The following is a 13,238-nucleotide window of genomic DNA, read 5'->3' as shown; positions in this document are numbered from 1 at the left end:
ACAAAAAAAAATGATACAAAATGAATGGACATTGCATGAATCCAATCGGACATATTGGAATAATAAATATCCGACTGTTAAAACCAATCTAATCCAATGTTCAATAGGATCAGTTCAGTAATCTATTTCTATTTGAGTTTGACCCATTAATAACCAAGCCAAAACGATTTTTAGAAGCTTGTGGAATTGCTGCCAAAATAAAACAATTTCCAAGAGTAAATATAAATTTATATCTTCAATCATTTGTTGTAACTAATTATCTTATTAGCATTTTCAAAACGTCTATATATGTATCACCTTGTGAATGCACATCCTAAAACTCCCTTAACAAAACTTATATACAATAACGTTACATCTATTAACATAAAAGACAAGTTGAAATTAAATTAGTTCCAAACAATGAATTGATAAACACTTGGTAATACTTTACAATTACAACTTAAACCTTAACAAGAAAATCAATAAAGATGATCTCCATTCTCCCCTTCTAATAGTGCTTTACAAACCAAATAAAGTTCCATTTAGATTACAATTTATAAAAGACTTTTTTTTTTTTTTTTTTACCTTGAAATGTCACATTTTCAACCATTTTGGCTTCACCATTTTCTTCTCGCCAGCTGGCTTCTGTACTGGAGTAGCAGCCATCACAACAGGCTCGGGAGCAGGTTGATCAGGGTCGGGTATAAGGCTGTCTAGATCTTTTAAAGCCATGACATCCTCTTTAAGAAATGGGCCTTGTGCAACAATAGTATCATCACCTTCACATACAAACAGACCATTTCATCAAGCTTTATACAATATTTTATTTAGATATTGTAGGAGAATGCACAACAAGTATCAACCTTGTGGTAGGTCATATGAAAAATAGACGATTGCACCAGGAGCAAAACCAGCAGAATAGAAATCCTGAGACATGTTCTTTATTTGCTTCTTGGGAGGTATAGTATCTGTAAGGGAAAAAAAAGGCCAAGAATGCCCTTATATATAATATATTTATTCATTTTCACTATGCTTTATTAAGTTATATTGTATATATGCTCACATATATAGAAAGGGAGGTCTGGTCGAGCCACAACTTTCACAAGAAGATCAACTAAACTTTGCATTGTCTCTGTTGGGTGGAATGTGGCTTCTAATGTGTGGTTATCTGGGAACCTTACACGAATCACTGCCTGTATATTATATAAATAAATGAATTGATGAAAATAATATAGTTACTTAAAATGATAATCTGAAAATTAAAATTTTACAAAAGATAAAAAGAAGTTGCTTCCTGATTTAAGTTAACATCTACCTTGGTAATTCTTGATCTACTAGCTGCTGTTTCTGCGTCTCGAATTTTCTTTGTTTTCAAATATTTATCTGCTCACAATTGCACATAATGTGTGATGAAAAGAGCAAATATTATAGCAACAATAGCTAATAGAACAGATATATATATATATATATATATATATATATATATATATATATATATATATATATATATATATATGCATATGCATATAATTACACCCACCTTCTTTTTTAGTAGCCAGGATGCGATAATAATCTGCAGTGGTGAATTCCAGGTCATCTGGTTCCTCTGTCCAAATGATAAAGAACATGTTCATGTGAAATCATAAAGCTAACTGTGAAATCAAATAATACTTGTTAGTTACAGGGGAAGTGAACTTCCTACCACTGCCAGAGACATCATTTGATGTTTGGGAGATTGTTGCTGTTGTTGTCTCGAATACACGGATTTCCCGACCATAAGTTTGCTTTGCAGCAACAAGCTTTTCCTGAATTACAACAGATATCATCAACACTAAGTATCATCATTGCAAAACATCAAGCATTATAGATCCAAGATATAATAGCTACAAGAACTTGAGGTCTTGTCTTTTGTTAATTCTTTACTTTTCTTAATGCTTCAATTGATTGTATATTCAAATTCTAGCAGTTCCAAACAAGATAAGGATCAATACAAATAACTTTGTATGTAAGGAACCTAGTAGATATTCCAAATCGAAAAGACAAAAATAAGTTACACAATGTTGTTCTTATGTTCCTGAGTTAATTGATTTTTTATCCGATACTTAAAATAATGTATTGGTCATTGATTATGCTGACCAACAATCTTGAATCGGATAATAATTCTTGAACCCTAATTGATTGATTTTCCGTGATTCTTATGAAACCGATAGGAATACTTTACAGAAGACACAAAGATTCAAACAAGATAAACCCCTATCAGATTCGATCAACGTTACGGAGAAACTAGAACAAAAACACAACACAAACCATAGCAAGTTGATCAGCAACGGCGAATCTCCTCCGTTTTAGAGCTGGAGAATCAACTAACATCTGCGAACCCAGCAATCGAAGCCTGGGAATATCTCTTGCGTCACGTCTGTCACTGCAGAATTAATTCGCTTGTTTGGGCTGTCGTCTTTTTTATTGTCCCCTGAGCTGATGGACTTGGCGGGCCGGTTACTCCACGGTCCCTCCCATCCATCTGGCCAGGCCCGTATTTCTCTTTTTCTTCTTGGAGTTTTTTTTGTGTTTGTCAAAACATAACAAATTATCACTAGAGAGCTGCAACTAAACATATTTCGGTCTAATAAAAGATTAGTATATAACCCGTGGAAATCACAGTTATAAAATTAATTTAATTTTCATAGTAAAAATTCTTAATTATTAATCAATTATTTTAAATAAATTATTAATTAAAAGATATGCAAAAATTTTAAAGTTAGTTATAACTTCAAATTTAACATATAATTAAAAAAAATTAAATGTTTCTATAAAAAGTTTTAAATCTCTTATTTAAAACCTTAACCTCATTAATTGTGATAGTGATTTGCCTAATATATCTTTTGGCACATGGTATAATATTAATGTGGAGTTGTGTTAGAGTGGCACATGTCAAAAGGAGATTAAAACTATTCTTTTATTAATATAAGGATTATTTAAATATTTTGAGATTATATTTTTGGGTACTTGTCTGATATTTGCAATCTGAATATTAATGTCTTTTTAATTGTTGATTGTTGATTATGATCTCGATTTGATTATTTTTATACAACATAGGACAGTTTCGTCTCCATGTCAATATTGAATACGAAAGCACGATATCCTCTTTTTGCAATTACTCTTCTTTTTTGGAATAACTATATGTATTTAAAAATGCTAGCTAGAAACTAGCAAATGAATAAACAATTAGTTCACGAGGGGTTTTGCATCCACGAAAACAACGGAATCAAACATAAACTCTTTTCTGTAATTCATATTCCCAAAAATTATCGTGTTCTGATACGTCCAAAAAAACCAAATGAAAGTAACACAAATCGTCTCCATAATCACCCTTTGGAAACTTGTTACAACTTGGCTATCAAACCAGGGCAACAAATCTTGAAAAAAATAAAAAAGAGGAACCGATTGGTCTATCCTTGTAACGCCCCATTCCTGCTTGGAAGTTGTAGAAGAGAAGGAAGGAAAGAAGACCAATAGAAGAGAAAGGAGATCCAGAATCTAGCTTCCATTTGCTACATATTCTGGTAATAAAGTTATCACCTTGCTTATTCTTCCATTAAACCCTCTTTTATGCTTGTTTATGTTTCTCTTGGAACTTTATATGATTCAAACTCGAGAATTGAACTCTCATTAAGGTGGAAACCATAGATCTGGATGTTATTGAGCTCTAGGAGCTCAATGTAGCTACCTTTATGCAAATATAGCCTTGTTCCAAACCCTAAGTGCTTATTGTTGGATGGTTTTGGTGTTTAAGCCCCATTCTCTTGTGCATGCACGTAAAGTTGTAAACTTTACGTGTAAAACCAGCCCTAGAAGCCCAGATCTATGAATTGGATGCACTGAAATCGACTTGAATCGACTATATAGTAATGGCATGCATGAGACTCGACGAGTCGGTTCATAATCCCTAATTATTTTCCCCTTTTTAGTGTACGAGTTGGACGAGGGAATGAAGATTTGAATCGGTGAGTTAGGAAGCAGAATTAGAGATGGAGGGACTCGGCGAGTCTACGCCATGACCCGACGAGTCCAAGGCAATCTTCTTGCCTTAAGAACAGACTCGACGAGTTGTTCATACAACTCGGCGAGTCACAGACTGGACATGTTCATATGATGAAGGAGAACTCGACGAGTTGTTCATACAACTCGGTGAGTCAGATGATAGGGACTCGGTGAGTTGGCGGCCCAACTCGGCGAGTCCGGTCAACTGAAAGTTGACTTTGAACAGGGGTAAAATAGTCATGATACCCTGAGATTAGTTATCAGTATTTGATTTAGTGTTTATGGGATTTGTAGCCGGGGAGTTCCGGAGCAGCAGTCAGACAGTTTCAGATTTAGCATCTCAGCAGCCAACATTACGAGGTGAGTTTCCTTCCAGTAGGAACGGGTCTACGGCCACAATGTCGGCCCGTTTATTTAGCAGTAGTTCCGGACTTCGGTCCGATGCAGTAGTTCAGTGTGCTTGATGTCTTTGTGATTCAAGCATGTCTTTGTGTTTTGTGTTCTGAACTTCGGTCCGATGCAGTATGCAGTATGTGTTTATGCTAGTAGTTATGATTATGCTATGCTATGTTCAGTCAGTTTTCGGACTTCGGTCCGATGCAGAGGGAAAGGCCCTGGTTAGTTCCGGACTTCGGTCCGATGCAGTTTCCGGATTTCGGTCCGATGCAGAGGGCAAACCCCTGGTTAGTTCCGGACTTCGGTCCGATGTAGTGGGCAAGGCCCAATATGTGTTTATATGTTATTGTATGGTATATGGTAGTTTGGGAGAGCTCACTAAGTTTCGTGCTTACAATTTCAGTTTTGGTTTTAGGTACTTCAGCTAGCAAAGGGAAGGGCTCGGGATGACGGCATGGCACACACCGCAGTTTAGCCTGGGAGATTGACTCTTATATTTTGATATGGTCTTGACACTAGTTTTGATTCGATAATTTATTATGACAATAGGGATACACGATTCATGGTTTTTATCTTTTGATATTTGATATTATGGTTTAGTAATGTTTTAAAAACGAAAATTTTTGGGTTGTATTTTGGGCTGTTACAATCCTAACCGTAATCTTTTTCCAAAGTTGTCGAGCCAAAGTGTATTTTAAGAACAAATGCTCCACATACTCTTGCTCAACACGACAACATGGGTATATCACTGAATCCATATCAACACCTCTTCTATCTAGATTGCATCTAGTGGGTAGCCTATTAAGAATAAGTCTGAGGTTTGGGTTTGTTTTGAGATTTTGTTAAAACAAAACATTGATTTGTGAGTTATTCATATAATATAAAATGGTAGTGTTTTATCATAAATCCATTTTTTGGTCATTAACATAAAAAATACCATGAGTTTGCGGACAAGTTTTTGTTACGACACAATGCAATATATATATATATATGAAAAATGAATATACCCTTGAAGGTATATAAGCTTAGGTACCCAACCCACCAAAATACATCGTTTTGTTTTATATATTTACTTTCAATATTTTCGAAATTTCACTAGTATCTTCCTCTTACATCACATCTTTTTGTCGAACACCTCATATGTTATATATATATTATAGTTGATCATGAAAATTATATAAGAGGAAGATAAATGTGAAATTTATAAAAAATCATAGAAGTATATCAAATTAGAAGTTGAATTATAAGAACATTAGACAATTACAATGTGTGTATATATATATATATATATATATATATATATATATATCATTATCATTATATACTTATAAAGCTAGCATTTTTTCTTGAATCTCATGCATTTGAAACTCTCATTTATTTTTCCTTTAACCACATTCATTTGAAACTCCCATGACTTTTCAATTTCTTTCTAATAATGATTATAAGTTGGTTAATAAACTTAAATAAATATGAAACCTAAAGTGTAATCATATATAAACTAAATTTCAATATTAAAAGAATATATTGACTTCTACTTATAGAGTTATGTTTTTAACATTTAACATATTATACTTAATTTATTAGGTCTAATATGTTATATGTAAACCATTATCATTTTAAAGATACAACTTTTGAACAATTTGTGTAAAACACTTAAATTGTTATTTTAAATATAACCGTACAAGATCAACTTAAATAAATTTTAGTTAAACTTAAGTAACCTAAAGAATATTTTGTAAATAGTTAAAAGTGATAAATTGTAGTGTCTTTCTAATAATGATTATAAGTTGGTTAATAAGGTTAAATAAGTATCAAACCTAAAGTGTAATTATAAATAAACTAAATTTCAATATTAAAATAATATTTTTACTTCTACTTAGAATGTTTTGTCGTTAACTTTTAACATATTATACTTAATTTATTAGATTTAATATGTTGTTGTATGCAAACCATTCTCAATTTAAAGCTACAACTTTTGAACAATTTAGACAAAATACTTAAATTGTTAATTTAAATATAACGTTACAAAGTCAACTTCAATATAAATTTCAGTTCTACTTAAAACTCAAAGAATATTTTGTGAATAGTTAAAAATGAAAAATTGTAGTGCTAAGTACAAAAATAAAATTGTAGTATCAATTTAACTAAAATATTTCTTAAAGATATTCTTATAATCGTTAAAAGTTTTCACACAAGTAGCTTAAAATAATTTACAATAAAAATAGTTAAAAATAACTCTATATAAATGATTATATTGTTACCTTTAAAATAAAAAAAAATTGTTTGATGTTTTAAATAATTACAATGATAGAAATTAAAACGTTAATCAAATAAATTAAAAAAAAATAATTAACAATAACAAAAACTATAAATAACATTAAACCATATATTACATTTAATTTTATTCATGAATAACCCACGGGTAGAGGTCATTCTAAAGATTGAGATTATGCGGTTTTAATAGATGTATATATAATCAATATATTATATCAATTTAATATACGAATTATTATATCAAATTTAATAACCACATTATTGTTATATTTAAAAAAACATATATTGGTAGATATTTCAGCTATATAGATGCTTCTGCGCAACGCGTGGGCATTCGCCTAGTATGTGTGTGTGTGTGTGTGTATATATATATATATATATATATATATATGATACAAAACCACTATAATGAATTTGGGTACCTACGTTTATATACCCTTAAGGATATATTCACTTTCCCTTATATATACAAGGGCGGAGCCAAATTTTTTTTTTAGGGTGTTCCTTATAAAATAATTGAAATATATATATATATATATATATATATATATATATATATATATATAATAAAAATAAATCTAAAAAAGAAAAACTAAAAACTAAATTAAATTAGCTAAAAATGGAATTATGCAAATTTATAAAAGTTGATGTGTGAAATATGTAAATTTTGAAAACTTACTTATTAAAAGAATTTAACCTCCAAATATAGCGAGCCGAACTGTAATTTTAGAAATGAATTACAAAAAAACATAGGAATTAAATGGCATTAGGATTGAACTCTTAAACTATGGAATAGAGATATAGTGCCTTGCCGCTAAGCTACATGTGTTTATTGAATAACTTACCCCCAAATAGGTTCATATATCTATATGCAAAAAAAAAAAAATGAAAATTTGGGGGTGGGCATTGGCCTACCGTGGTTCTAAGATGGCTCCGCCCTTTTATATATATATATATATATATTCACAGGTATAATTTTTTGTTCATGATAAATATTTATGCTAGATTCATTGATCTTCATCGAATAAAACTCAATAATTTTTCCTCTCAAGAGTACTAATGGTTTATTCGCAACGTACCGTTCAATCATGCAGTAAGAATTTAATATCACTAGAGAGTCACAAGGAAACATACTTCGGTCTATTCAAAGGTTATTCAAAGATTTTGAGATAATATCTTTGGGTACTTGTATGATATTTGCAATGTGATTATTAACGTCTTTTTAATTGTTGGTCGTTCATTATGATCTCGATTTGACTATGTTTTATACAACAACACATGACCATTTTTTCATTAGTCCAAATCGATATTGAATACGGAAGTGTGATATCCTCCTTTTTCCATTAGTCTTCCTTTTTTGGAACAACTATATGTATTAAAAAAATGTTAGCTAGAAACTAGCAAAGGAACAAATAATTAGTTCATGAGGGGTTTTGCAACCACGGAAATAGCGGAACAAATAAACTCTTTTCTGTAATTCACGTTCCTGAAAATTATCGTGTTCCGATATGTCCAAAGAACCCAAATCAAAGTAACACAAATCGTCTCCATAATCACCCTTCGGAAACTTGTTACAACTTGGCTATCAATTATTGCAACAAATCTTGAAAAGAATAAAAAAGAGGAACTGATTGGTTTATCGGTTTATCCTAACCGTAAGCTTTTTCCAAAGTTGTCGAGCCAAAGTGTATTTTAAGCACAAATGTTCCACATACTCTTGCTAAACACGACAACAAAGATATATCACTGAATCCACATCACCACTTCTTCTATCTAGTTGCATCTAGTAGGTAGCCTATTAAGAATAAGTCTCCAAATAAAAGGATAACTTTAATCGAAAGAAATATATTCCACCTAGTAATACCATCAGCAAAATGAAGGACCAAAAGATCCAAATGAGATATTGTGTCTTTAACCGAAAAAACATTATCCAACCCAAAATCTCATCTCCAAGTGTCAGTTTGCTCTGAAATATGAAACGGATTTAGCACATCTATTAATTGTTGAAACTGAGAAGCTAATATTCCACCACCAATAGGATGATTCCAAGGAATCTCTCACCTGTGTGATTGTCCCCATAATTACTAACTAAGAAATCTATGTTAACTGGAAACACAAATAATCTAGAAAAATAAGCTCTCAAGATGAAGTAACATCCCAAAATTTAAGGCCAAAAATTTCATTTTTATAATAATAAAACATCATCCAAAACGTGTTCATAATACCACAAAAGAAATTCAGAGTATGCCAATAATCATTCAAATGCATAAGGTCAACAAAATGCGGAACAATATGGTGTGTGCGATGCGATCATCCTGAGCCCTTCCCCTGTAATCAGGAAGTACCTGAAACATAAACTGAAAACCATAAACACAAATCTTAGTGAGTTCCCCAAAATACCCCCATATCATACATATCAAACATAAAATGATCCATTCCCCACAACCATTGTGCCCTGCCCGACATCGAGCCCTACTCGGAACAGATCTGTCAAAACATGAGATAGGCCCCGCCCATCACATTCTTCAGGCCTATCCTAGCATCAGGCCCCACCTGACATTCATACAGACACATAAATACATGCAAGAATCACTAAGCTAAATAGCATACAATACATCCATCAGGCCTCGCCTGACATCAGACCCTGCTCGGTATACATATCATATACTACACATGCAAGATTCATACACACAACTAGCATCCTAATCATAAAATATCACGTGCAAACCCTAACTTAGGGTCTTGGACCTTATTTAAAGGCCTTAACTGATGGGTATTTAGGGTTACAAGATCAATGCCACAAACGGAAAATAATCAAAAAACAATTTCAATTAATTAGGGTACATGCAACCTAATAGGATTTATGTCTTTCATGTAAAGGCAACATACTTTGAATGCAATCCTATAGAACTTTCCTATGAACTAACTAAGTCATAAGAACAAGAAAACTAACCTTTAATATTTTGATTGAAAACAATCTTGAATCCTTACTTGAAAACCTTTGGTAGCAAGCACCACAAGTGTCGCGCCTCTATTCAATTGCTAGGTTTGAGGGCAACCTAAAAGGACTGTGCTATTATAAATTCAATTTTATACCAATTATAGTTATGGTCTTAGATACCTAATCCAATAGTCTCCCACTTGGATAAGTCTAATAACTATAACTGCCAGTATAACTTCCAAACTGTCACACCCCCAAACCAGGATGGCAGAAACGTCCAGGGGCGGGTGACTATCATGTAGTGTATCATAACCGTTGAGTATAAATGTTCAAAGCAAACACAACCAACATATATATAATTGAAAAAGTTACATCATTTTTACGTATTACATGTTTCAAAATATCAATTACAATATGTTGTTAAAAGATTTGTTTAGACGCCTAAGCGTCCCATCCTCAAAGCCAGTTGTTACATGATTTACTGATTTCCTGAGAATACAAGTTATTTGAAAAGAGAGTATCAACATTTAAGTTGGTGAGTTCATAAGCATTTGTATGTATATTTGTAAACCTTTTCTATGAAATGTAGTAATGTTTGTTTTCCAGAAAATACTATATTTTCCCTAAAATGAGATGTGGCCTTAAATGAACCAAGACCGAAGCGTATAAGTAATTTTCCTACTTAAAATGATGTTATGCAGTTTTGTTTGTATATAAAACTGTTTGAAGACTGTCTTCGCGTAAACTAAAAGTGTCATTGTTGTTTTACGTGAGTTTTAATTTTTATCTTATAACCATGCTTGATTGACCCAGACTGCCTTGTTCGCAACTTTCTTCAGGTGTCGATTTCGTTATGACATTTGTCACCCCTAGACCTACTGGTCTAGCTGTTGCAAGCAACTAAGGTGCAGGATTGTCGGTCCCAGTATAGATCTATACACAACTATCACGCTCTCCCTACAAGAGACTCTGGTTATATTTAACAGGACTTTCGTGTGTACTTTCTAAGGTACCGTGAAGACAAAACTCACTAAATTTGTTCAACGAGTTTACGTGTTTTTGTGTTGAAAATGTTTGTATAAATGATTATCCCCTAAGACTGGGATAGCTATGAAAAACGACGTGAAATCTTTAGATATGCATTTGACAATATTTTACCATTTGCTCAACAGGATACAAATGGAGTAGAGTTTCGTAAACTATATATGTATATTTTCGATGTAGAAGACAAGTTTGTAAACAAAACATATATATGTAAATGGTTTTATATATATATATATATATATATATATATATATATATATATATATGAATTTTAAAAGATGATTTGGTATGTTTCGTAATTGTTGTTCATATTCTTACGTTTTTATTAGAAACTTTGCATGAAATAATCCTTAAGTTTGATACTAAAGACCTTTTTGTACTTATCACTTTTGTAAAAATGGTAATTAAACATATTTAAATGATTGTTTTTTAACTTCCTTAATGTATAAACATTGCTCAAAAATATTAGAAGGTGTTAATAAATCTATAAACCACTTTTGACAGTTTTACCCTTTACTGTCCCTATTTTTAGAAAATTCATAGCAAAATCATCGTAAGTCAAAAACTGAATCCGTCACCTCTGAGAGTTTATAAAATGAGTCTACTTTATTCCTAATTTTTATTATGATTTTTAGTGGTCTCAAACTAGTGTGAAAATGAACATCTTCACAGATTGGTCTGAAATCACTTCTGAAATGATAGGCAGTTTTATAAAAATCGCCATAAATTGTAGAAAAATCGTATGAACGCGTGCGAGTAGTCCTTAGAAAGGTATAAACTCTATTTTCATATTGTACAGTTTTGAAAGATATTAAGTTTAAGATGGTCAAAACAGTCCTTGAATAGGACTCAGCTTTTCTGTAGAAAGCTGTCATTTAAATTTAAGTTATGTTTAGTGTTCTAACTTGTATTCCCTCCCTTAAAACTTGAAGAAAACATGAAAATGTAGGGGTATGAACTCACCTTATGTGAATACTTGAAGAATGTAAGCTTGAAGATGAAGAACTTTTGGGTGTTGGTTTGATGCTCCAAAACAGCCACTGTTTTGGCTATGTTGCTGTCACGAAAACTTTACAGCAAAAGAGTAAGAAAAAGGGTAGTTTACTCACTATTTTGAATCAATAATTTTGAGTATCATAACAAGTAGCTTCCAGGGGTATTTGGTGGTAAAAATATCAAGCAAAAGGAGGGTGTAGATGGGTGAAATGGTGGCTGAAACACAAAAGGGACAACAACCCTTTAGTTCATGGTTTTGATGGTTTTGGAAGGAAGTTCTTGTGGCTGAAAATGAGATGAAGGTTGAGAGTAATTCCCTGGAGTATTGGCTGGTGAATTTAGGGTAAAAAGATGAGGAAATTTCGTGATTATGAAGGAGGAAAGGGTGGAAGAGGATAAGGGGACAAAACCTAGACTAGCTTGTGATGGGATGTGAGTTTAAGTGATGTGATCTTGTCTAGCCACTTGCTTGGGTGGTTGCTTAGAGATAGAGTTAGTTAACTAACTAACTACTAGTTATTTAGTTAGTTAGGAGTTCTAGTTAAGGAGAGGGAAGGTCTTAATCTCGGAAATTAGAAGAGGGATTAATAAGCATTCTTAGTAAAATGTCTTAAGTGATTAAGCACTTATAAGTTAAGCTGGCACATATCTCCAGCAATTCTCTTCACTTAAATCATGACCCATAACTAGTCATTCACTAGATAATAATACATATGTACAAATACATACATGTATACTTAGTATAAAATAACAATGTAGTTTTTGTGTATTTGAACTTTAATGTTTATGTTTTATTCTTTTTATTCAAAAACACTTAAATACATTCTAATTATACCTTATAATAATTCATTTTATATTTTTATTTATTTAAATATAAAATTTATTGACCAATGTATAATTTCATGACATTTAATCGGTTAACCATGTCGTTAAACACGTTTTGTCACTTTGGTACGTATATTTGTCAAATTTAGATCCTCCACATCTATTAAGCAAACGTTTTACATAGAACCTAACTTACTTATCAACTAGAGACATGTTGATACAAAAATTAAGATTGTTGCGTTTAAATGATGTTATATGCTAATTTCACAAACCGGTGATGGTTCGTAGTCATACATCATAACGAAATTTATCAATAGTTGTTTTATATTTCACAATAACTTATTTAAATAAAAGAGGTTAAATTCCTTCAACCATTCTTGATAAAATACTCATATTGCTTATTAATCAAAACATAGCATCGTACGATCGTTCCTATTTTTACCAATTGTTACACAAACTGATCAACAAATTGTAACTACCAAAAGCCGTTGTCGAACTTTAACCCAGTCAGTAGCATGTCCTAAGATAAGTGATCAAATATTCCTCCGTTCTACAAGATATCATATAGACATGGGAAAAATCCGTTTTACAATTCCTCCATTCTACAAGGGGCCCAAAAATATCGCTTTTCCCGTTGGGGCAAAAGAAAAGGATAAACTTTGACTTATATGCTTGCACTATTTACTTATCAACTCATGCACAACAATACGTTTTATAACATCATGTTACTGATGCATTTATG

At 32.0% G+C, this 13,238-nt stretch overlaps 1 protein-coding gene across 1 annotated transcript; it reads right to left on the bottom strand.

Moving 5' to 3' along the window:
• Positions 1–375: 375 nt before the first annotated feature.
• LOC145097946 (plant UBX domain-containing protein 1-like) lies at positions 376–2,444 on the bottom strand. The gene is made up of 7 exons (XM_079035617.1): positions 2,287–2,444; positions 1,682–1,784; positions 1,520–1,585; positions 1,295–1,362; positions 1,043–1,172; positions 843–947; positions 376–758 (listed from the first exon to the last, which is right to left on the bottom strand). The coding sequence occupies exons 1-7, from the start codon at positions 2,347–2,349 to the stop codon at positions 574–576; spliced, it is 720 nt and encodes a 239-aa protein (XP_078891743.1). The 5' UTR covers positions 2,350–2,444; the 3' UTR covers positions 376–573.
• Between the last annotated feature and the right edge of the window lie 10,794 nt (positions 2,445–13,238).

This window comes from Lactuca serriola, chromosome 4 (assembly GCF_051521515.1).
Source record: "Lactuca serriola cultivar US96UC23 chromosome 4, Lser_US96UC23_V15, whole genome shotgun sequence".
NCBI classification, from domain to species: Eukaryota; Viridiplantae; Streptophyta; class Magnoliopsida; order Asterales; family Asteraceae; genus Lactuca; species Lactuca serriola.
Note: the sequence above shows the minus strand (reverse complement) of the source record. Positions and strands in the feature narration are given on the sequence as shown.